General features: G+C 36.3%; 1 protein-coding gene across 1 annotated transcript; it reads right to left on the bottom strand.

Moving 5' to 3' along the window:
* Window positions 1–17988: 17988 nt before the first annotated feature.
* On the bottom strand, window positions 17989–21986 carry IL2 (interleukin 2). Its single transcript, XM_026499282.2, has 4 exons — window positions 21837–21986; window positions 21690–21749; window positions 19077–19223; window positions 17989–18099 (listed from the first exon to the last, which is right to left on the bottom strand). The coding sequence occupies exons 1-4, from the start codon at window positions 21984–21986 to the stop codon at window positions 17989–17991; spliced, it is 468 nt and encodes a 155-aa protein (XP_026355067.1).
* Between the last annotated feature and the right edge of the window lie 4450 nt (window positions 21987–26436).

A 26436-nucleotide genomic window follows, 5' to 3' on the forward strand; every position in this document is an offset into this window, starting at 1 on the left:
GTCTTTTAACCTTCATATTATCCTTAAAATTGTTTGATCTGTTGCCTTTAATATACATTAAACAAATCCCTTTAACCTTTCTTGTAGAGTGTTCAGTGGTGATGAACTCCTTCATCCTTTAGTTTTCGCTTATCTGGAAAACTCTTTATCTCTCCTTCAGTTCTGAAGAACAATTTGAAGAGTATTTTTAGTTGGCAAGTTTGTTTTTTCTTTCAGCACTTTGACTATGTCATGCTGCTCTCTTCTGGCCTGCAAAATTTCTGCTGAAAAATCTGCTGATAATCTTTTGGGGATTTCCTTGTACATAACAAGTTGTTTTTCCCTTGCTGCTTGTAAGATTCTCTCCTTGTCTTTAAGTTTTGACATTTTAATGATAACATGTCTTGGTGTGGGGGTCTCTTTTGGTTCACCTTAGCTGGAACTCTTAGGGTTTTTTGGAACCGGGTATCTGTTTCTTTCCCCAAGCTAGAGAAGTTTGCAGCTATTATTTTTCAAATAAGTTTTCTTACCCTTTCTTTCTCCTTCTGGAGCTTCTGCAATGCAAATGTTGGTCAGCTTGATATTGTCCTGTAAGTCTTAAGATGTCTTCATCTTTTTCATTCTTTTTTCTTTTTTCTGCTCTGATTGGGTGAGTTCTACTGCCCTGTGTTCAGCTTCACTGACTGTTTCTTCTGCCTCATCCATTCTGCTTTTGAGTCCCTCTGTTGTATTTTTTAAGTTCACTTATTGTAGTCTTCAGCTCTCTGACTTTGTTTTGGTACTGTGTTATATATTTCCACCTCTTTGTTAAAACTCTCCCTTTGTTTATTCATTCTTGAGCTCAGTGAGCATCTTTATACCCGTTGTTTTATACTTTATCAGGTAAATGACTTATCTCCGTTTCATTAAGGACTTTTTGAGGTTTTATTCTTTCATTTGAAACATACTCCTTTGTTTCTTCATTTTCCTGGACTCTCTGGTTGGTTTCTGTGCATTAGATAAAACAGTGTTGTAGGAGTGGCCTCAGGTAGAGGACGAACCTTATTGTTCAAACTTCCCTTAGCTCTTATTGTCTAGCTTTTGTGATTGTCCAAGCAGTTTATTTCTTTTAGGTTTTTTTGTTGTTGTTCTGTTTTTTTAGTTTTTAAGTTTTTATTTAGATTCCAGTTAGTGGCACACCCTCAAACTACTGGAAACTATTCAGTATTTTCTATTTATATATATACATATATATAAACATGGTATGCTGTATTTCAGTGTAGTACTGAAATTCAGTTTTATTTTTAACAGTTCCCAGTAGGTGAGGGTGTGCCAAGACCTCTCAGTGTCTCAAAGGGGAGGATCTCAGATCTTATTGGAAGCCAGCTCCTCAGGCAGCAGCTTCTAATGTATGTATAAATATATACAGTCCTGTGTGACTACAAGCATAAGCCCTGCTGGCCCCAGAGCCAGGCAACCTGGGGGATCCTCTGGGTAACAGTCATAAAAATTGGGGCTTCAGACAAGTGTGTAAGCTCCTTTCTGGGAGATACTAGTGAGTTGCATCTGGGTAGAGGTAGTGTGCAAAGGTGGTGTTCCCCAACCTATGCTCCCTGAAATGATCTCTGTAGCCTCTAGACATATACCAAACCTGAACCCTGCTACTAAGGTTGAAACTCCAGAACTAGCAAGTAGATCTCTTTCACAGAAAGTCGGGGTGTGTGTTTTAGTCTGCTATCTCTATAGTGCTCTGGGAGTGGTAACCTCCCAAGAACTGTTTCTCTGATTGTTACAGTCCCAGAGAACCCAGGAATTCAAGCTCTCCCAACCCCCCCCCAACCAGCCACCAGAGCCAGACGAGCATGTGGTGGCATCCCCTGTGTGGCAGCCACAAAAACTGCATCACCAGGTGTAAAAATCAAGATACCAGATGTGTAGAAGCTCTCCTCCAAGAAATATTGCCATTCTGGAGTGTGGCAGAGGGAGAACACGAAGATGGCACCCTCTGGCTGGAGTGGGGCAGAAAGGGAGGGCAAAAATGACACCCGCTGCAAAAAAGTAAGAAAGAAGGTGATAGTCACTGGCTTTAGCAAGGCAGAGGGAGAGCAAGAAGATGGCACCCACTAGCCTCTGTCCCCTGAAGAGTATCCCAGAGGGCCCCTGACTCTCAGACCTGTGCTTTAAAATTTAAGAAATAAGTCTTCTTTTCAAAAGGTTGCTTCTGTGCTGGGCCCTGGAGCAGCAAGGTCTGTGCACAAGCCCTTTAAGAACTATTCCTCAATTGGCCGCTGCCTCCACAGGTCTCCTGGGCAAGAGTCCTATTGGTATTCAAAGGCAGATGTTTTGGGGGCTTGTCCCTCAGATGCTGTTTTTAAAAGTTGGTGTGCCTGATGTGGGGTACAGATTCTTTGTTCCTCGGGGAGAAGCTGTACATTTTGAGTTCCCTCCCAATTCTGGGTCACTGAGCTGGGAATGGGATTTATGGTGAGATTGTGTCTCAGCTTTTCCTTACCTTGCTTTGATATTGTTTCCCTCCCACTTGCCCAATACGAGGGAGTTGGTCTGCCAATTGTTAGGTTTCCTTCAGAGAAAATTATTTTACATATATCTGTAGGTTCAGTATGTCTGTGGGAGGAAGCCAATTAAGGATCTATCTGTGTTGCCATCTTGGACTGGAAACTCTCCAATCCATTTTTATCAAAATTCTTCCCATTTTAGCTACAGCTTATAGTAATTATATAAATATAAATATAACTTTTCCATGAAACTTTTCTGAAACCTTTTAGTTTTAAATGTCTTTCCTATCTCTGAACTCTTATATATCCTACCCCTATCTTACTACATTTATTTTTTACATATTTATTACTAAATTGTAAATTTATTCATTTTTTACTTATTGCCGCTTGGACAATGACTTTCCTATAGTAATTAGTTAGCATTGGTTTATTGAAAACTGCTATCAATTTTTAAAAATTTTTCCCCAAGAATGAAAGGTACAGCTATCCTTCATATCTAGAAGCAGTAAAATTTACTACTGCAGAAATTGGAGCATTTCTGGCTCCCTTAGCTGTATGTTCTTTTTTTTTAATAATAATTTTTTATTATGTTATGTTAGTCACCATACAGTACATCCTTAGTTTTTGATGTAGTTTTCCTATAGATGAATTGTCTTGTTTAATCATTTACTGATAGAATTTTAATGACTACATCTCCTGTAGAACTGTGTACTTATTAACATAACTTATATTTTTAGAAGCCAAGAGCTTTTTGAATTATGGTATATGACACCAAGTTTAATGTGTTCTTTTTTAAATAAATTATTTTTCCTTTCAGAATGTTAATAACTCTTATTTTGAAATAATTATAGGCTCATAAGTTAGTTGCATAAATAGTACAGAGAGATCCTGTGTACCCTTTACCCACCTTCCTTTAATGGTGCATTTACTTAATTATAGAGCATTATGAAACCAGGAAATTGTCATAGGCACAATACTGTTAAGTAGACCACCGAACTCAGATTTCATCAGTTTTCATATATGTTCCTTTTTCATGTGTATAGTTTTATGAAATATTTTCATATGTATATGTGGATAAATTATCACCACAGAGGACAGATTTGTTCCATTACCACAAGGGAACTTCCTCAAGCTTTATAGTCAGTCAAGTCTTCTCCCCCAGCCTCTGGCAATCTTTATATATTATGTTTTCATATTGAGAATGTTGTATAAATGGAATCATATAGTATAATGTTTGGAAATTGGCTTTTTTCACTCATGATGATGACCTTGAGATCAATCCAAGTTGATGAGTATATCAACAGTTTGTTCTTTTTTATAGGTGAATAGTATTCCATTTAGTATATTACCACAATTTGTTTTATCCCTTCACCATTTAAGGAGAGTTGGGTTGTTTCCAATTTTTCCTGTTGTAAATAAAACTATAATGAACATCCATGCATTTTTTATTGTTATGGAAAATATACAAAAGAAAATTTACTGTTTTAACCAGTGTAATTTAGTACTGTACAATTTAGTGGTACGAAGTACATTCACAGTGTTGTGCAACCATCACCATTACCCATTTCTGGAAATTTTTAAATCATCCCAAACAGAAGTTTTGTACCCATTAAACAATAACTCCTACTCCCTCCTTTCCCCAACCCCCAGGTGAGCACTAGTCTTATTTTCTGAGTTTGCCAATTCCAGCTACCTCATGTAAGTGGAATCATACAATATTTGTCCTTTTGTGTTTGGCTTATTTCACTTAGCATAATGTTTTCAAGGTTTCCTTATGCTATAACATGTATCAGAACTTCCTTTTTAAGGCTGAATAATATTTCATTGTATGGATATACTGTATTTTTTGTTTATCTGTCTGTTGATGGGCATTTGACTTATTTCCATCTTTGGGCTGTTGTAAATCATGCTGCTATGAACATGAGTGTATAAGTATGTTGGAATCCCTGCCTTCAGATCTTTTGTGCGTAAACCTACAAGTGGAATTGCTTGATCATATGGTAATTCTGTGTTTAACTTTTTAGGAATTACCACTGTTCCCTACAGTGGCTGCGCCATTTCGCTTTCACACAAGCAATACACAAGGGTATCAATTTTTCTACATTCTTGTCAACAGTTGTTCTTTTTCTTTTTTTTTTTTTTTGGACATAGTGTTCAAGGACATTTTAAAAACGTAAGTCTATTCAGTTGATCTGGCGCAGTATTTTTGAAAAGACTATTTTTTCACTGAATTATAGTTGCACATCTCATGTAACTTTATATATGTTGGTCTTTTTCTTCTCCACTGCTCTGTCAATCAGTGCCACAATCTCTTATTTACCAAGTAGCTTTTAAATGTCTTTATATTTGGTAATGTGACCTTCCAGCTTTGTTTTTCTTCAAGAATGTCTTGGCTATTTTATTTACTTATGTATTTTATTTATTTTTATAAATTTTAAGTACAAAATCAGAGTTATTGTTTGTGAGAAAGAAAGTAAGGCAACTTCAGTTTTTTAAAAATTTTAATTCCAGTATACTTAACATACAGTGTTAAATTAGTTTCGGGTGTACAGTATGGTGATTCAGCAATTCTGTATATTACTTAGTGTTCCTCAAGGTAAATATACTCTTAATCCCCTTCATCTATTTTACCCATACTCTTTCCCACTTCCCCTCTGGGATCATCAGTTTGTTCTCTACAGTTAACAGTCTGTTTTTCGGTTTGTCTCTTCTTTTCTTTGTTCATTTGCTTTCTTAAATGACACAGATGAGTGAAATAATATGGTATTTCTCTTTGACTGACTTAGCTTAGCATTTTATTCTCTAGATCCCTCCATGTTGTTGGAAATGGCAAGATTTTATTCTTTTTTATGGCTGAATATTCCTGTGTGTGTGTGTGTGTGTGTGTCTGTCTGTCTGTCTGTCTGTCTGCGTGTCTATACATATACATATATACACCATTTCCTTATCCATTCAACTATCTGTGGATACTTGGGCTGCTTCCATAATTTGGCTTTTGTGAACAATACTACAATAAACGTAAGGGTGCATATATCCTTTTGAATTAGTATTTTGGTATTCTTTGTGTAAATACACAGTAGTGCAATTAGTGGGTCATATGGTAATTCTATTTTTAATTTTTTGAGGAACTTCCATACTGTTTTCCACAGTGGCTGCACCAGTTTGCATTCCCACCAACAGTGCACAAAGATTCCTTTTTCTCCACATCCTCACCAACACTTGTTGTTTCTTGTGTTTTTGATTTTAGCTATTCTGACAGATGTGAGGTGATATCTCATTGTAGTTTTGATTTGCATTTCCCTGATGATGAGTAACGTTGAACATCTTTTCATGTGTCCGTTGACCATCTGTATGTCTTTGGACAAATATCTGTTCATGTCTTCTGCCCATTTTTTTTTAAAAGATTTTATTTATTTATTCGACAGAGATAGAGACAGCCAGCGAGAGAGGGAGCACAAGCAGGGGGAATGGGAGGGGAAGAAGCAGCTCATAGCACAGGAGCCTGATGTGGGGCTCGATCCCATAACGCCAGGATCACGCCCGAGCCGAAGGCAGACACTTAACCACTGTGCCACCCAGGCGCCCCTTCTGCCCATTTTTAATTGGACTATTACTTTTTTGAGCATTGGGTTGTAGAAGTTCTTTTTGTATTTTGGATACTAAGACTTTATCAGATATGTCATTTGCAAATATCTTCTCCTGTTCAGTAGGTTGTTTTTTAGTTTTGTTGATTATCTTATTTGCTGTACAGAGCTTTTTATTTTGATGTCCCAATAGTTTATTTTTGCTTTTGTCTCCATTGCCTCAGGAGACTTATCTAGAAAATATTGCTATGGCTGACATCAGAGAAATTACTGTCTGTGCTCTCTTCAGTACTTTTACAGTTTCATGTCTCACATTTATGTCCTTAATCCATTTTGAGTTTGTTTTTGTGTATAATGTAAGAACGTGGCCCAGTTTTATTCTTTGGTATGTTGTCCAGTTTTCCCAACACCATTTGCTGAAGATACTGTCTTTCTCCCATTGCATATTCTTGCCTCCTTTGTTGAGGATTAATTGACCATATAATCATGGCTTATTTCTGGGCTCCATTCTATTGATCTGTATGTCTATTTTTGTGCCAGTACCGTACTATTTTGATTGCTAAAGGTTTTTAGTATATCTTCAGATCTGGGATTGTGATACCTCCAGTTTTGTTCTTTTTCAGGATTGCTTTGGCTCTTCATGGTCTTTTGAGGTTCTGTCCTAATTTTAGAATACTTGTTCTTTTTCTATGAAAAATGCTGTTGGTATTTTGATAGGGATTGCATTAAATCTGTAGATTGCTTTGGGTAGTATGAACATTTTAACATTTGTCCTTCCAACCCATGAACATGGAATATCTCTCCATTTGTTTGTGTTATCTTCAGCTTCTTTCATTAGTGTTTTATAATTTTCAGGGTACAGGTCTTTCACCCCCTTGGTTAAGTTTATTCCTAGGTATTTGAATATTTTTGGCATGAATGTAAATGGGATTGTTTTCTTAATTTCTCTTTCTGCTGCTTCATTATTAGTGTATATAAATGCCATTGAGTCTTGCCAACATTGAGTGTAATGGCCTTTATTATGTTGAAGTATGTTCCCTCTAAACCTACTTTATTGAATGAATGGATGTTGTACTTTGTCAAAAGCTTTTTCTGATCATTGTAATGATCATTTTTTAAATCTTTTTATTGATATGATATATTATGTTGATTGATTTGCAAATACTGAGTCACCATGGGATTAAATCCCACTTGATTGTGGTGAAAGATTTTTTTTTTAATGTATTGTTGGATTCAGTTTGCTACTATTTTGTTGAGGATTTTTGCATCTATGTTCATCAGATATATTGGCCTGTACTCTCTCTTCTTTTTTTTTTTTTTTTTTTGGTAGTATCTTTATCTAGTTTTGGTATCAGGGTAATGCTGGCCTCAAAGAATGAATTTGAAAGCTTTCCTTCCTCTTCTATGTTTTGGAATAGCTTGAGAATAGGTATTAACTCTTCAAATGTTTGGTAGAATTTGCCTGTGAAATCATCTGGTCCTGGACTTTTGTTTGTTGGAAGTTTTTTTATAGAATGATTTTTGAAGTGTCCCTTCTTTTTCTACTTTCAGATTGCTTGTGTGAGATTGCTTGTATTTATTCCTTTAATATATGGAAGAATAAGACAGAAATGTCATTTAGTCCTGAGGTTTCCTTCATGGGAAAGTTTTAAATTGCAGAACCATTTTCCATTATTTTTTATTTTTTCAAACTTTTTTTCTTTCCTCTCCTTCTGGCATTCCTATTACATATACATTAAATCATTTAATATTCTTCAGAAAGTCATTAGTTTCCATTTAGTTTTTTTTTTTTTTTTCGAGATTTTATTTATTTATTTTTGAGAGAGAGGCAGAGATACCAACAGCATGAGCAGGGAGGAAAGGGAGAGAAGCAGGCTCCACTTCCCGCTGAGGAGGGAGCCCAGTGATGCGTAGCTTAATCCTAGGACCCTGGATCATGACCTGAGCCAAAGGCAGACACTTAACTGACTGAGCCACCCAGGCGCCGCCCCCCCCCCCCATTTACTTTTTATTCAGACTTTGTTTTGCTTTGTGCTTTAGTGTCATTGTTTCTCTGGAATTTACTTCAAAGTATGTTTAAATTCATTGATCTTCTTCGGTGTCTAATTTTAAAGCCCATCTAGTGAATTTTTCATCCCATATAGTTTTCAGTTGTAAAATTTCCGTTCTAGAACTGTGGTTCATTTTTCAGCTTTTTAAATAGTTTCATTTTTACAGTTTTAATTTCTCTCAGATTCTCTATTTGTCTCCTCATTGTGTTCAGCTTGTCCTTTATATCTTGAACTTATTTATTATAGTGAATTCCATCATCTCTGTCATTTTTTTTCTGCTTCTATTTTATTTTTCTGCTCATTATAGGTCACATTTTCATGTTTTTTCACATGCCTATTCATTTTTTATTTATTCTGGACTGGGTTTTGTTATGTTTTATTATTTATTTGTTTCAAGTTTTTATTTAAATTTTAGTTAAAATATAGTATAGTATTAGTTTCAGGAGTAGAATTTCATGATTCATTACTTGCATATAACACCCATAGCTCATCACAACAAGTGCCCTCCTTAATACCCATCACCCATCTAGCCCATCCCCCACCCATCTCCCCTCTAACAACCCTCAGTTTAGTCTCAAGAGTTTGGTTTATGGTTTGCCTCTCTTTTTTTTTTTTCCTCCTCCTATATTCATCTGTTTTGTTTCTTAAATTCCACATATGAGTGAAATTATATGGTATTTGTCTTTCTCTGACTGACTTATTTCGCTTTGCATAATACACTCTAGCTCCATCCATGTCGTTGTCTTATTTTAGACAGTGTTGAATTTTGTTCTGGAATGGAATTAATTTACTTGTGGATTATCTTGAATCTTTCAAGACTTGCTTTTAAACTTTGTTAGGGCATGTATAGAGTGGTCCTTACAATAAGGCTAGATTGGTCCAAACTCTAAGTCCTGGTCTTTTTAGGATTTCTACCAAATTCCCAAAGTGTTCAGTAAGGTTTCTCTACTCTCCTTGTTAGAATTTGAGCATCTACATCAAAAACTAAGGTTGTACTATATGTTGGCTAACTGAACATAATAAAAGAAAATTTTGAGTATCTTCTAACCTTATACAAGCTTTTGTGGTTGTTTAGACCACAATTTTTAAGGATATATCCTTTCCTTATTAGTTGTTCTTTGTTTAGCTTGGTGGAATCTCACCTCTAAATAGCAACAGCTTAGTATTCAGCCAAAAAAAAGTAGACAAAAAATAAAGGTCTTCTATACATATTTCTGTAGCTACTTTACTATACAGCTCTTTTTTCTCCAGTATACTGCACCACAAATTTCACTTGTTTCAGTAACATTGAAACTCTGATGTCTGTTGCTTTAACTCAGTGAGGTTGCTGTGCTCTGGGGCTCATCTTATTTGCGTCCCTTTTCTTAGATGTCGCATTTCTATACTGCCTGTTCTTCAGTACTCTACTTTTATGGTTATAAGAGGACGACGTCTGGTACCAGTTACTCAAAGCTGGAAGGCAGAAGTCTTGTTATATACATTTTGAAGCTACGGAATTATTAAATAGATTAAATTTAGAATTGTTACATATTCTTATGGAATGAGCTCTTTTGTCATGAAATTTCTCTAGCTGTATTTCATGCTTTAAAGTCCCATTTTTAAAATTAGTACAGCTATCTCTGTTTTGGGGGATGTTTTGGTTTCGGCTAGTGTTTGTATTGTATATCCTTTTTCATTCTTTACTTTTAACCCTTCCTTGTCTATTTAAAGCATGTTTTTTTTTTAAATGGTGTTATATTTTATTGGAGCTTTTAATTCATTTTTATGTAATGAGACATTAATGGGGTTTATTTTAAATCTTCCTTTTTGCTATTTTCTGTTTCATTTATTCTTTCTTCCTTTAGTTTCCATTTGTTCCTTATTTCTTGCCTATTTCTAGGTTGGGTATTTCTAATATTTCCTGCTTTATTACTTTTTCGTTATACTATTCTTTTAGAGGTTACCTATATTATAATATGCAAATTTGACTTATGTCAAAAGTTCAGAAATAACAGAAATAAAACCAGTATATCACCAAAGTAATAATTACATTTTGCACACATCAGAAAGACAGTGTGCAAACTGGAAGCACTCAATCCAAAACATAGTATGAGGCTTGTGGTATATTGTTATGAATGGGCTTACACAGTGGGAGAGCAGTGACTGACTCATTATATTAGAGTTGTTCTTAAATTGTAGGGAATTGTTAAGTGGTTATCTCATATAAACCTGGGAAACAGTTCAAGTTTTGTTTATGATTTCTGGAGGCATAAGCAAGAAATGACCCAGGTCAAGTTAGTCTTGCAAAATATGCTAAACTAAGCTTTGACTTGTATGACTAAATGGGTTTTGTCTGCTCAGGAAGGTTCCAACACAGGTCTCCATTTGCTTCTTATTTTAATACTTACTGCAGTCTACCTAAAATACATTCCTTTAGCACTTCCCAAACAATGCAAGGATCCTGCAGCATTTTAATTTTTATCTATATAAATTTTCATTTATCATCTTTTGACCTTGTTTTTTTGTTGTCGGATGTTACTTATGTATATGTTAAAACGCACAAGATATATTGTCTTCTTCATTAGCCGTGATTGACCCTATGTAGTACTCTTCATTTCTTTTTCTTTCTTTTCCTTTTTTTTTTTCCTCCAAGTTTGTGCTTCCATCAGGGAATTTTCCCTTCAGCCGAAAATTATTCCTTTAGTACTTCTTGTAGTTCAGGTCTTCTTTTGACTAGTCTTCTCAGAGTTTTATCTGTAATATCTGTTTCACCTAAATTTCTAAGGAATTCTGGGTACAGAATTCTAGATGATCATGTGTTTTGTTTTATCATCTATATATTATTCCTTTGTTTTTCTGACTTCCAATAGGGGTTGTTGAAATATTAGCCGACAGTTTTATTATTGCTTTGTTGAAGGCAATGCCTTTATTCCCACTGGATGCTTTTTGTCTTTGCTTTTCAACAGTTCTATGGTTTCCCTAGGTGTGGATTTGAGGGTTTTATGTGGATTTTTTGTTGTTTTGTATTTATTCTGCTTGCTTTTTTCAGTTGTTTCTTATGTTTTTCTTGTTAGCACCTTCTTTTTTCCTCTCATCTTCACTTCGGATATTTTTTTATTGGCCTATCTTTGGATCACTAATCCAGTCTTCTGATATGTCCAGTATGCTGATAAACACATCTAGTTATTCCTTAATTTCAGATACTATATTTCTCAGTTCTAGAATGTTACACTTGATTTTTTCAAATAGATTTCCATTTTCTGCAGAAATCTATTATTTTCATCTATATTTTAGGTATCGTGCTGCTTTCCTGCACATATTAATCTGTTGTTTTAAAGTCTGTGTCTTATAACCCTATATCTGAATTCTGTGTTGGAGATTTTCCCTTTTTACTGGTTTTGCCTCTTAATTTTGAGTGTGTTTGTGTGTATCAGCATACCTCATAATTTTTTAAATAATGCCATATGTGGATGAAATATTATAGAGGCTCTGGATGATAGTATCTTTTAAGTTAAATTTTCTTCAGGAGGCAAGAATCTAGCAGATGCCTTTGATCCTTTTGAAGTGTGGTTTAGGCTTTGTTAGAGCTGTTATATTTCACATATGCCCTTATTTCAAGGCTTGTTTACCTAGAACTTTAGCCCCTCTTTTTTCTCACCTTAAATCCTGACTTTTACTAGACCCTACCCATGGCAGAGCTTAAACTCCAACCTGTGTCTCCTTAGCACCGCACAGCTCTCTACATAGCTCATTTGCCTCCTAGTTACTGTTTTCTGCTGTGTGTGTGTGTGTGTACGTGTGTGTGTGTGTGTGGTCGAGAGGTGCATATGCAGCTGATGAAGAGAAATTGAAGAGAATTTGTGGATGTATGGGCTCCTCCTCCACAGTTGCCTTTGTTTTGCCTCTCAAATCCCATACACTTTGAAACCCTGAACTCCTACTTCAATTTCCTTGTGGGACTACTACTTGGGTTCCATTTCTCTGTGCCATAGTTTGGAACATACCCTCAGAGAAAATCCAGGATGTCCCTTGTACGTGTTCTGTCTTGAGGAATGTAACCTGCAAGACCTGCCTGCATTGGTTTCTGTCCTCACATAGGGAAACTGCTGCCAGACTTAGGCCTGAAGGGAGGAGGAGTGAGTAGACTACTAGAAACTTAAGGACAAGGTCATAAAGATAGGACCACTTTGAGAGGAGTGTACCTTTTGTCAAGTGATGCAGGCATCCTGAGGTGATCCTTCCTCCAACTCTTATCAGGGATCCCCTTTGGCCAAACTCAACCAGAAACCACAAGGCAAGAAAACACATTAATGTAGTCCACACAAGCAAGCTTAGGGTGGGGAAAGATGTAGTGTCATCAAGGAGAAAATAGAAGATATCTGGCACACTTTACTTATTCTTCAACATGTAAACTCTTCCTTTATTTGGAATAAAAGTGCCCCAAGCAAAAGAGACACATGAAGTTCTACCAACTTTGGTATCATTGTGAAGTAATACCAATTCAGAAATACTTTTCCTGAAACTTAAAAATCTTAGGCACCAGCAGTATTTTTCACATAAAGAAAGTAGGGAGATTATGTGAAGTCCTATTTCACATGGTACGGGACAAGTAGAGAGAAAAACAGGTCAAATAAATACACTTGAGTTTCTGCTCAATAGCTAGTCATGAGAGTTGGTAATTACTTCCTTCTTCCAATACTCTTTGCATATGCTCCTTTACCCTCTGCCATTACTTCAGCTGGATGGAATTCTTTACCTGGTAGTGGACTTCAAATTTCAATTCTGGGGAATCTGAGTCTTTGATGTTCTTGCATTTTGGGGATTGGTACAATTTTCCATTGACTAGTACTGTTGGCAAGAGTGCTTAAAATGCCCTGCTAGATTTCCTGGGTTCCAAATATAGTGCTACCCTTTGTGCAGCTATTGCCTCTGTTCTGTAGCAGGAACTTCGATTTACCCTTGTCATCAGAATCAGTCTGGCCAGTACAGTAGTCCTTTATGTACCTGTTCATTCAGCTGCATGAAAAGTTCCCACTTGTAAATATTTTATAGTCTTAGCTTCCGTTTAATCAGTTTTCTGGTAGAAGTTGAGATTCCTGGTAGAAACATGTCTCCTTGAGCTCTAGGACCTTAAAAATGACAAAGCTAAGGTTTTATTGATTGGAGGTAAAAAATTTTTAAGTGAGTGTAATAATGAGAGAGACCACTTTTACTTCTCCTTCTTGATTGCCAGACTTGTGCTATCCATCGGGGGAGACTGTATCATATATTGGTTGCTGGTTTAACACAAATAGTGCATCCTGTAGGACTATACCTTATATTCATGATACTGTTTTCAAACAGGTGTTGTAACTGAACCTTCAACAGGCTATTTGACTCTCTTATCAAGCCAACAGCTTCTGAATATTGGGGTACATAGTGAGATCAGTGAAATCCATGAGCATGATGCCATTGCCATACTTTGTCATAAACTATGTTCTTTGTTTGGAGGCAATGTTGTGATGGAGAAGGCATTCCATAAATCTAATGGTGGTGCTGCAAAACAGGTAGAGAATGAAAATCTGAATTAGAATGTAGATCTATCCTTTTGAGGACAAAACAGTGTTCACTCCATAGTGCTAGAGATCCATATAATCAATCTACCATCCAATAGCCAGCTGGTTCCTCTGTGGATTGGTGCTATATTGAAAGTTCAGCTTTGGCTTATGGTTTTGGGAGGGTGAATACTCAACAGTGGCAGTAGCCAGATCAGCGTTTGTGACTGAAAGACCATGTTGTTGGGCTCATTCATAGTCTCCATCATTGTTGCCATAGCCACTTTGTACGTAGATCTATTGAGTAAGCACTGGATTAGCCAGGAAACTAAAGTGGCTGGCATTTCACAGGAAGATTCGTCTTGTCCACTTGCATAATGATAGCTTTCTTTATAGTGGGACATTAATATTTTTACGTTCTCTGCTCATTCAAGAGGTCCATTCACATACCTCTTTCCCAGACTTCTTTATCATCATTTTTCCATTTTCTTTTTCAATGTATGATCATTTAGTGAACTCATTTGTCACTTTCCTTAAGTCAGTCTATTCTAGATCCATACCTTTGTCCATTTTTCCTTCCACATGAAATAGACAAATGCACAATTTTGACTAGGGTTATAGTTTTACGGTCATCCATTTTCTTGCTGATAACACCATCTGATGCAAATCCATTTTTAAACCAGGTTCTTATTCCTCTCTTTTAATTTGTAATAGGAAGCTCCCCAAGAAGCCAAAAGAATGGACTGATGAAGAAGGGTTAAATCAAGTACCATGAGATTCTGAGCTGCCTGCTTATGCAGTTTAGTTCTCCCTCCTGGACCTGTTCAAACCTACTCACTTTCATTTATGATGAAATGCTGCTCTGTTCACCCAATATCGTTTCAGTACATCAGTTAGTAACTAGCCCATCATGGGAAGTTCAGGTGGCATAATCATTTGGTGTCCTGTGGTCAGAAATTTTCCTCTACCAGGGTTTTGTCACAAGCCATGTTATGTTTTTAAATGAAGTGTTATCTGCACAGTAGGGCATGGTTTTTTCTGAAAACTATCCAGGAACTTTCTAGAGACTTTTAACAGCATCTCTGTCATAATACTTTGACTATCCCTGGGTCTCCTGGGTCATAAAGTGCATGTGGGTGGGGAATTTTATTTAGGCCTGGACCTGTTATAGAGCCCTTTCTTACTATGGGCCAAACTGAAAACTGACAGCCTAGTGGGTTACCTCCCCCAACCAAGTGGTTCAGACTAAGGAAGTCCACCAAGCTTTGAACCTCTTTGTAGAGTGGGCTGTTCACGTACATCATCTCATCCTCCACTTTAGAGGACTCTCTTAGTATGCATGAAATGACTGGACCCCTAGAAACTTCATTTTCCTGATACATCCTTGAACTTTTGAAGGATTTCCTCCCTTCTTCTACCAAACATATGCCTTGCTCAGGCACTACCTCTGTTATTTCTCATCATATCCAATTAGCATAACATCACTAATGCAATGGACCAGGATGATATTCTGTGAGATAATAAGATCAAGTACCCTCTAGACTAATTATAACAGAGCGGAACTGATTATATCCTTGGGACCAGACATTTAAGTTATTCTGTTGCTCATTCATGTAAATGCAAATGGCAACAGCTAGAGATTGCCAGTCTACTAGGCTGTCTTGAAGGGGTCCTGAACAGTGTGCTACCCTGGCCACTACAGAGGTATGTCACAGGTAGGGTCTGTGATCCCTTTGGACCCTCTTAAGATGGACTCAGGCTAATGTTCCATCTCTTGTGTGACCTCCATAAGTCCCATTCTGACTGGAGGCTCACAGTGGAGCTTCAGAATTACAGGGTACATTCAGAACCATTAACTAATAACCTCCAGAATATCTAGACATTCTCCATTCCTCAGTAAATGGTCTCCCTGGAAAATAGCTCTTCCAAAATGGCCTGGGAGAAAATTTCACAGTATGTATCTGTGACCATGTTAAGGGGCCTTCCTTAAAGGGATCCAGCGTCCTTGGAGACCAGGCCTAGGAAATGGCTCAAGTCTGGGAACTGGAAACAGGCCACGAATCCCAATTATGATTTTCAAGTATTTCTTCCCAGCAGAATTAGAATCTTTTAATTTTTAGGGATCTTGTGATCAGTCAGTCACCATTACAGATCTCTTTGGATCAAGACACTTTGATTAGCACTTTGCTCTATAGTTTATTGTAGTTAGGGATTGTTTCCACCTTGTCCCTGAGGGCTAAATGCTGTCACCTGGACTTTATCACTCCAGGGTTCCATTATTCTCAGATCAGGGAAACCAATTCCATTGCACCATCACTTGCCATTTCTGGTTTAATGAAGAAAAACCACCACACAACTTCAGGGGATGCTGGTGTCCCCCTTACCAATGCATTTCTTAATATCTTCCTAGGCAAGATGAGAAGATTGCACATAATAGATCCATTCCAGTATTTCCATTTCCCTGGTCCTTTGGACTGTCTGTTCTACAGGGAAACTCTGGCATTTAAATATCATTTAAAAAGGGCACTGTGAAGTCCAAGAATTCATTCAACCAACTATTAATGCTGTTTGCAAGTTATCGTTAAATTCTGAATCCCAAGGAGTTGCACTGATCTAAATTATATCAGCCTACCCATGACTTAATTTTCACCCCTGTTGGTCTAAACACCTTTTATCTCACTGCCTTAGCGTTGTTGAGATCTTAACTTTCATTTTAGGCCTAGAGGTAATGAAAGGTGGTAGAGGTGAGTTCTGAGGAAAATTTCCCTTAATTTGTGAGTCACTGGAAGGTTTTTAAGCAGAGGGGTGATTTTTCCTCAAAAAGGATACTGTTAAAAAGGGGTTGCCTCTGTCAATAGGATGTTTAAAATTCTCAGCCTCTATGACTGGCAGAATATCTACAACTCATATCTCATGATCTCACTCCTCCTCCATTCTTAGTGTAAGAAGCCTAGAAAGTTTAAATTTTTAATTGGCTCTGTACATTTGCAGACCTTACATCAGGCTCTTGGCTTTGTCCTTTGTCATACGTGTTCTATGACTACAGGGGATGAGGGTCTCCTTCAAAATTGCTAACAAGGACTTCTGGTTGCCCATGCATGTTTTTAATTGTATATTCATAATGTTATTTTTAACACCTCTCTTCTCTGAGACCATCAGAAAAATCTAGGTGATAATCATAATTTTTGTAACTGTTGTTCCTATAGCAATTAAATGTCATGGCCATTTGATCTCACACCGTGTCCTCAATCTGCATTTCATCCTGTGCTACCAATGATGATAATTTGAGTAACCAGGATGCTAGTACATCCTATACATCATTATATTCCTAATGAACCCAGTCCCAGAGCTGATTTTGATGGTCTATTTTGGGGGGCTATTCCTGGCATGATTACTATGTTTGAGCCAGAAGAGAGCATACTCAGAATAAGTCAAGGAGGATCTAATGAAGAGACAATTTACCAAACTATGGTCATAGTACAGGGAAGCTGCAGGGGATAATGCAGTACCCTGCAGCTAGTAACCGTGGAAGTGTTACTATCCCTAGGGCCGAAGGGAGGAGTGGAAGAAAAAGTTAGCAGAACCCAGAAGGAAAAAGTCTTGAGAGAAACTGGGTTCTTTGGTTAGGAGGCACAGCCATCCAGAAGCTACTTCACATGGAGAGTCAGGATCTCTTTTGTTCCTCAGACATCTTACCAGAGCTCCCCAGTGGTGGGACCTATTGGAAAGCCAGAGGGCAGGGGAGACCTTTGATATATGTGAGGTGAGCCTCCTGACAGAAAGTTGTAAGATGCTGGAGAATGGATAGAGAGGTATACCCATTATATGAAGAGTTTCAATAATGTCTTCGGCATCTTGTTTAAGTCATAACCTAAAGAAGGAAGGTAGTGTGATTGGATGAGGTTTTCTCAGACTAGAACTAAGGATCCAATCAGCTTATGAAAGGAGAAAGCAAGAACTTTGAGAAGCGTATTTCCTTGTTCCACATACCTCTCCTGGGGAAGAGTGAGTTTTGTAAGCATCTTAACATATCTTATAAGTTCACATGAGTAATTCAGAAATGTTTTACTCTGTGCTATTTCCAGGATAATAAATGGCTGGGCTTGTTTTTATTCATCAACTTTATTAAATAATTTTATTAACTGATCTACATAGACATTATGTTTAACAATTCAGTATAAAAAAATAAATATTTTGGGATAAATAAATGAGTTTTTAGAGCCCCTAGGGCTTACAAAAAGAATCTTAAAAGATCCATATTTATCATACAAAGTATAAGAATAATAATTACAAAAGGTAATCATATATCAAAAAATAAATATAAAATTTAAATATTTAAATAAATAGAAAGCCTGGTACTTAATTATCAAGTCAGTGTTGAGAAGATGCTTTGACAAAAAGTAATCCATTTGTTCAGAAATTCTGTAATGGTTACTGTCTCGTCATCATATTCACATTTGAAACTTGCTTCTGATCCCTATGAAAGAAAAAAATGAATTTTTTTAGTTCAAGGTAGTTTTCCACATATAGTTATTCTCAGTTGAATAACTTATGACTGATGCCCTTTATTTTCAAGTATGTTTAATATAGTAATCATTCACATTTTCTTGAAATGATCAAAATGACATACCAAAAAGTTGTATGTTGATACCAAGTGATAGTAACATGTAAACTAAGATTTTCCTCATTTGTCAATTCTGTCAATCTCAGTGAACATAAGTATTCTTTTGGAAAGAAACAGTCTACTAATACAATGTCTTATTTGGAAACAACTGGAATTACATAATTTTAGAAACTTGGTTCTACTGCAATTAACATTACGCTATTTAGGATGCCGGTTAACTCATGAAGTTTGTACTTTGGCAGATGGGATGAGAAAAGAGAGCCATGAATCTCTTCACATCATCACCTGAGTCCCTTGTATATTTAGTATTTCCTGAGCGTTTAAAAATAGTTAAGTTCTTGGAAGTATTACCTCTACATAAGGAGTTAATTATCTAACCCACTGGCCATTTTAGTAGTTTCCATTTTTTTTTAGATAAATCTCTTAATCCTTCCACCAAATATTAGGGAAACCCCATTTTAAAAGCCTTTCAGGTAATTAGTATTGGCTATTCTGGAAAATGATCTGAAAGAATTAGAATCTAACAGGTGATAAAACCTGTCTGCTTTCCGTGAAATTCAGTTGTCTTTTCCCATTCCCTGTTTTGTATTAATGTGAGAGAGGTGACAGAGTGCTGGGTTATGGGGTTATCTCTGGGTGAATGGTAGGCAGAAACTCTCTAAATTATACTTCCCAACTCCATAGTGTATCGTCTAACATAAAAATGATTCATGTTTACAGTGGTCTTAAAATGCATGAGAATTTCACAAATTATAAAAATGTTATATACCACTTTAAAATGACCTTCCACTTATTTTATTTTCAGGAGAGCAAATAAAGTAATGCCTTACCTTTAGTTTCAGAAGTGTTACATTGATATTGCTCATTAATTCCTTGATGTCTGTCAAGTGAAGGTTTTTGCTTTGATCTAAATATAGCACTTCCTCCAGAAGTTTGAGTTCTTCTGCTAGACATTGAAGATGTTTCAATTCTGTGGCCTTGAATAATAATAAAAATAATTATCAGGTCAGTTTGCCCTAAAAGTCAGAATCAGAAATTAATCTCTATTTTATTAAGAGTAGTTTTTTACTATTCTCCCTGTTCTCAGCATTACTGTAAAGATGGACCAATACAGCTTATAAGACTGGAAAAACTAGAGTTCATCTACCCATGCTTAGCATTAAATGTTACATAATGAGGGGTGCCTGGGTGGCTTAGTTGATTAAGTGGCTGCCTTCAGCTCAGGTCATGATCCCAGAGGCCTGGAATCAAAGGAAGACTGCTTCTTCCTCTATCCCTCTGCCCCTCTCCCTGCTCGTGTTCGCTCCCTTTCTCTAAAAAATAAAATTAAATTAAATTAAATTAATGTTAAATAATGAGTCAATAATTTCAGCTTAATTTGGCTTTGCCAAAAGTCAACATTTCTGTACCCAAATGCAAATCACAGATATAGGCAGAATTCTTTTCCAGTCTGTGTAGAAATTATTAGAATCAGAGTAGTCACAGCATGGAAGTATAGGATCACATTCTATAATTTTAACATTTAATAATCTAAGAGTTGAGACTCATAGAATGTTAAGGACAGAGATGCTCTTGAATACTGTCACATTTCCAGCATTTTATAGATAAGCTAATTTTAACTGTATAGTAATGACTCTCAATATAGCAAGTCATTTAACTGTCCTAATTTTTTACTTTCCTATAATATATTAAAATGAATTAAAAAATTATGTGTCCCAACCAAATAAAAGATCAGAATATTTGAAGGACTTTTGTGTGGCCCTCCTAACTCAGACCTATACACCCACATGCCCATGTGGTCTGTTATAATGATAGTATTTCATACTTTTCTGGTACATTGTAATTTTAAAGTGTCTTCTCCCAAACAAGCCCATTTAAGTCTCACAGCCACCCCTTGAGATAGCATTGCCATGCTATCTCTATTTTACAAATAAGGAAACTAAATCTCAGAATTTAAGTGTTTTCCCGAGGTCACGTGATTAGGTGGAGCCAAGATTGCATTTTAGTTCTTTTTCCTTATAGCTCTAACATAGCATCCTTTGAATTAAATGTTTTTATAACTTTGTAAATTTTTTTTGCAAACGTAAGATGGTGGTAAAATGAACAAATGAATGGAGCTTATCACATTACTTTGGGTTTCAAATAGATTTTGAGTTGTCATTTAGAAACTGTTAGATTTCAAAGAATTTCACCACCTAGATTATGCACATAATCTCAGGTTACCTTTCTAAAAATCTTTGAAGGGAGAGATAGGACTACACCACACACATTTTATGACATTTCCATCCACTGCCCTTTCAACTTACTACAAGTTCAGGGCTTAAGTTTTTGGCATAGCAACTTGGAGCTGTTTCCCACAGAAAACAGTCTAGTGTCTTTATGGTGCTGGAGTTAAGAGTTATATGGCTCTGGTTAAGTTGAAGAAGCATCTCTAAGTTATTTTCATCTTTCAAAAGAGTAGTTTGAAGCATAATTTCCTTCAATTAATAAGAGATCAATGAGATTGCATCCATGACCTTTAAATCCCATTTTTTTTTCCTAGGCTTGGATTCACCCTGGCACAAACTCTTTCCAGCACCAAGTTATGTTCATTCTCTGTTGACTGGCACAACTACTAGGAAACTTTATATTCCTAGTATAGCCGTAGGAGCTTGGATAATCTATGTATATCTATCTGAATGCCCATGTGACCAAATCTTGGAAAACAAGTCATATAGCATCATAAGTCTCTAGGTCTATTGGCATAAAAGATGTGTAAGTCCAAAATTTTACTTTATACTCCCAGGGAGAACCTTGTTTTTACTAATAGCTAATGCTTATATGGTATTTACCCTGTGTCAGACACTGTTCTGAGTACTTTACATTTACCCATTAATCCTCACAAAACTATATAAAGTATATATAATTATCATTCACATAAGTAGTTAAGAAACTGAGAGGTAACTTGCCCAAGGTCACAAAAGCTAAGACATAACAGAGCTGGGATTTCAGTTCAGATAATCTGGCCCTAGAGACTATGCTATTGGTCACTACTACGCTACCTTTCAAAGGTAGACCCTTAGGAATTTTTCCTAAAACAATAAAGGATTTTTAAAAATAGGAAATCAACTTTGATAATTTGCATGATAAAATGATATAATCAAATATCTCTCAAGTATTACATTTTAAAATAAAAATAAGTCAATATGATCTTTTAAAACTGTCCCATCAATAAACTGGGAATATTATTCTTGTCTCTTCCCACTTCCTCTCCCAACCACACAGAAAAATATATAGGCAAAGCTATTTTACAAAAACTTCATTACCAAATTGTTTTTTTTTTAAATATTGAAGTTACTATTTCTTTTCCTCAGATGAAGTGCTATTAATCTGATCAGCTACAAATTTTTGTATTACTTTGAATTTTATTAAGACATAAGTTGAACGTAGAAAGTTAAACTTACCTTCTTGGGCATGTAGAATTTAAACGTGAGCATCCTGGAGAGTTTGGGGTTCTCATAATTCTGAGAAAGCATAATATATTTTCATTAAAAAATGAACTCCAGTTAAAACAATTAAAATAATTTTAGTAAGAAAGGGAATATACTCACATTAACTCCATTCAAGAGCAACCGTAAATCCAGCAGCAATTGCTCCAGCTGTTGCTGTGTTTCCTTCGTAGGGCTTGAAGTAGTAGGTGCACTGTTTGCGACGAGTACAAGAGTCAGTGCGATGCAATACAAGAGTTGCATTTTGTACATTGTGGCAGGAGTTGAGGTTACAGTGAGTAGTGATTACAGAAGCTGATAGGAAGCACTTGAACAAGAGAAGCAATTTATACTCTTAATTCTGGAAAAATATTTATGGGGGTGTCAAAATGTTTTACATATTACACATATTTTCAAAGATTCTACCTGTGTGGCAAAAAGCATCACCTTTATTTTTCCTCTTCTGATGACTCTTTGGAATTTCTTTAAACCCCCATAAACTGACTGAATGGATGTAGGTAAAATCCCTGTTGGTTACATGAGCCCACACTTAGGTGGCAGTTGTAATTCATACAACTAACGCCTTCTGTATGAAACAATTTTTCCTCCCTCTTTCTTTAAGGGGGTGGGGATACAAAAGTGGCTCATGAAAATTTTCTCTTTGTCATAAAACTATGATGAACATGTGGAGCACTATGGTGTGGTGGACAAGAGTAAATAGTTGAAAAGAATAAATTTTTAGATTTGTTGATTAAACAGGAAGAATATTGGTTTCCTGTTTAGGATGGTTTTACCTTTTGATCTACACAATGACTGAGTTAATGCATACATGATAGATTACTTCTTACACAATCAGCTAGAAAAATTAAGACTAGAATACATAAAATGCTCATTGAGCTTGAGGTACTGTTTTATGCTATTTTAATTTTAATGTTTCTTGTATCTGTTTTAATCTCTTAATAGCTGTTGTACATTTTTTTAATGGGTATGATGTTTAACAAATACCCAGAAAAGAATTTGCATGCAAGGGTACTAATGCTAGTTTTGGGGAGGGCAGTTTGGACAAATATATTTTTGCTGCTTTATTATTTTTGCTGGGCATTAAGGGGATGTAAGGTGAGTTGGAATGTCAGAAGAACCAAGGATGGTTTTTCTTCCTCTTGGTCTCAGGGACCAGCTGAGCTATTAAATCTTTTCTCCCACTTTATGTCTGTTTCATTTCTCTCTCTCTCTCTATTCAACAGATTGCTTTTATTTCTTTAAATATAAGGCAGAAAATTTTGAGGATAATAGGGATCACCAGGTTTGTTTGTGGGAAGCTTACTAACTGAAATTTCTGGACAGTATTTGTACATTCTTTAGGAGAAAGAGATTATGATCTGGCTAGCTTGAGATGTACCAATACTGGCCTAAGTAGTGTGGCTGGGGCTGAGAAACGCATGGTAGTAAATAGCCTAGGAGGCTGTGGCAGGTCATGGGGTGGGGTATTTGTGTGCGCATGTGTCTTGTGAAGTAAGAACAGTCCTCAGAGCAGGGATATTTGGGCTCATTTATTCCAAGATGATTCTTATTATACATAGGCCAGAATTGAATCAACAGAAGTTACTAAGAAGGGGGTATCCATTATAATTTTAGAGCACCTTTTATGAAAAAAATGAATAAAGTACTACAAACAACTCATGACAAATATTCAGAAAATGCTTTGCATCCAAGGGTACTGATGCTAGTTTTATAATAGACTTTATATGTTCTATATGTAAACCAGTTCATAAGGTTTTACTTGTTATATTTTCACCTCTTTAATAGACAGGTTTATCCACTACAATATCTGGGACACTATGAGTGTAAAATAATAACGCTGAAGTAAGATCAGATCAATATTCTTAAAGTCGGTAGACTGGGTAGGATACTTAGGACATGTGTTAATGTTTCCTCAGTATAATGCACTAACTGCTTCAGTATAATGATGGTATAGGTATATACTTGTAACTTAAACTGGAGAGAATTAAGGAAACCCTTCCTCAGAGAGATTGCTTGTAACTCCTCCCGTTTTACTACCTTATTCATTTTGTGTCTAGTCTTTAAATAAAGATATTTATCTAGCACCTCAGATATATAGAAAGGGAGAAAAAAGAACAATGTGAACACACACAGCCTAGTTTAAACCTTACAACGCTCCTGTGAAGTGATGGTTCCCATTTTGCAGATTAGAAAACTGAATCTCAGATGCGTTAACTAATTTGTTCTAGGTCATGAAGCCCTTACTGCCATTAAGTGGCAGAATAAGGATTTGAAACCAGAATATTCTGACTGCAAAGTCCACTCTTACCATTTGTATTCCTTCTTAACAAACCTGATGTGCAATACAGAAGATATGTACATAGACGAGTGTAATCCCAGGTAAAATGTAAAAATTGCTGCCTCAAGAGAAGTGGATATAAAGAATTTTGGAGAAGGAATATGACTTCAAACTGGATTTTGACAACATGGTTAAACTGTAGATATGTAAATTTAGGATTAGGAAGAGGGTGGTAGGCAGGAAAGGTTAACCATTCTAAGGAGCATTTGTACTACAAAAAAAAAAAAAAACAGAGAAAAATGGTTTCGTTTAGTACTATTTATGCATTAGGTAACATTCTGAAGTATATAAAACATCTTTGTAAAATTTAATAATAAGCATTAAATAGTTCCTCGGGTGGAAATAAATGAAGGAAAAGCCAGATTAGAGATCAATGATCTTTTAGAAAAGATCAGAGACAAGTTAGGAACAAATGATCATGTTCTTTTCTTTTTATTGCTAAAAAGTGCAAAATATCTCTACCTTTCAAATCAAAATTAAGTATTAGTTCTAAGGGAAAGGCTATTTGATTATCTGTGGGTCAACTTTATTATACTTGTTTTGCTTCTCTAAAGACTTCAGTGTTTCATCCCAGCATCATCAGCTCAGGACTTTACCCTTCCAGAATGGAAGAATTCAGGCCCACACATTTTTCTGTGTGGGGGCTTTTCCAATGAGGCCTTTGATGTTCTCATAGTCTTGATATTTCTAGTTCTCCAGCTATTTCCATTAGAGAATGGGTCAGTACATGGCTACGTTGGTGGGACCCTGTAGAAAATTGAGTTCCTAAGCCCCTGGCTTATCCCTATTATTGCATAACAGGCACCATTATGAAGCTGGCCTGGTAATTTCTTTCTTGAAATGCTTGGGGATAAAACTACCATACACTGTGGTGTACTTTCACTTTTTAACATGTTTGACACATCAGCTGGCTTCTCTGGCTATAGTGGTGGTAAAGTCAGTAGGAGACTGCAGGCTACTGCATGTGTCACACCCCCTACTTCCCCTTTGAAAATAAAATTCTATTCAATAAGAAGCTATTTTCATTGATAAACATTGTTTGCAACTCAGCCTCTTAGACTCAAGAGTAGCCCAAGTACTTTTAAAAGGGAAGCCCTAGTCCCTGAAGCTGCCTACCTGTTGCCACATTGTCCATCCATCAAAGCTGACTTTCGAGGATTCCACCTCCTGCAAGAATGTTTTCTTCCTGACCCTTTCTCATTGCTTTCTAAGACTTTAATTTAGACTGGTGCTTGATGCCCATATTAGTGCATCTCTTGTTAGTCTCTGTAGACTTCTTGGCTTTTCAAGATACAGATATCTCCCTTTGAAATTAGGACATATTGGGGGAAAATCTCCATATCATCCAGAGAGTATTCAGCTAAGAGCTCTGTATTTCCCATGAAAACCTGAATTTCCTCAGGCATAGTTTGGTGCCTAGTCTTTGTATTTATCAGACCTGTGGCTCTCCATGATGTGATAATACTGTAAATCTATCTGTGGATCACAGTTAAGTCTCATTCATGTGTGCTTTTCTTCCATGTGGTCAGTTTTAATGATGTTCATAATCTTTTGGGATGGAAGAATTATTTCCTTGGTACTTTTAGTTTTATGAAGTGTTTTCAAATTCATTATCTCATTGAGTCACATTTTACTGATAAGAAATTTGACGTTTGTACAAGTTAAGTAACTTGCCCAATATCACATTGTTAAGTTAGTGGTGAAGTTAGAGCAAAACCCCAAGACTTCCTGGCCCCTAAAGATCATGTGTATTTCCGGTGTAAAATAGTGATGCTAAGTTCTAGGTGCATTAGGCTACACAGAGAAGGCTGAATTAGATTGTTCCTGCTATTCCATCTCACTTCACTCTATCAGTGATAGCTGATGAGTCAGGCAAGGCATCATCCACCTTTGCCTAACCTATACCTTGTTTGAGCAGTTGTAGGATTTCTAAGAAGTTAGAGCAGCTGAATTCACACAGCTATTTAAGCTAGGTTTTTCTCATGTTTTTTTCATCTCTTTCTGGGGTCTTTTAAAAGCAGTAGAGCACTTAATGTTTCCTAACACTTCTGTATCTGAAGTAAGAAAATGATCGCATCTACTGTGGATTTAAATTGCATTGTACTTTCAGGAGTACAGCGTTCCAAGGCTGACATGGGGATATCACACGAGGCAGTTGTCTGCATTTGGCAACCTAAAGACACTTCACTGCCTAAGTGTAATGAGAATGGGAGTATCTTCAAAACCCTAGGAACTTTACTTTTTCTGTAAATATAAGACCCATGTCAAGTTACACAGCAGTTACCAGAAGTAGAATGAGATAATCTGACAGTAATAGCAATAGATTTGCAAGACATTTCAAGTTTATAAAACATTTTCACATCT

Source organism: Ursus arctos, unplaced genomic scaffold (genome assembly GCF_023065955.2).
Source record: "Ursus arctos isolate Adak ecotype North America unplaced genomic scaffold, UrsArc2.0 scaffold_11, whole genome shotgun sequence".
Taxonomy (NCBI): Eukaryota; Metazoa; Chordata; class Mammalia; order Carnivora; family Ursidae; genus Ursus; species Ursus arctos.

Coding starts and splice junctions, on each gene's coding strand:
- IL2 (XM_026499282.2), bottom strand. CDS start 21,986: ATGTACAAAATGCAACTCTTGTATTGCATCGCACTGACTCTTGTACTC. Junction 21,750..21,836: donor TGCTCTTGAATGGAGTTAAT/GTGAGTATATTC, acceptor ATGCTTTCTCAG/AATTATGAGAACCCCAAACT. Junction 19,224..21,689: donor AATTCTACATGCCCAAGAAG/GTAAGTTTAACT, acceptor TTATTATTCAAG/GCCACAGAATTGAAACATCT.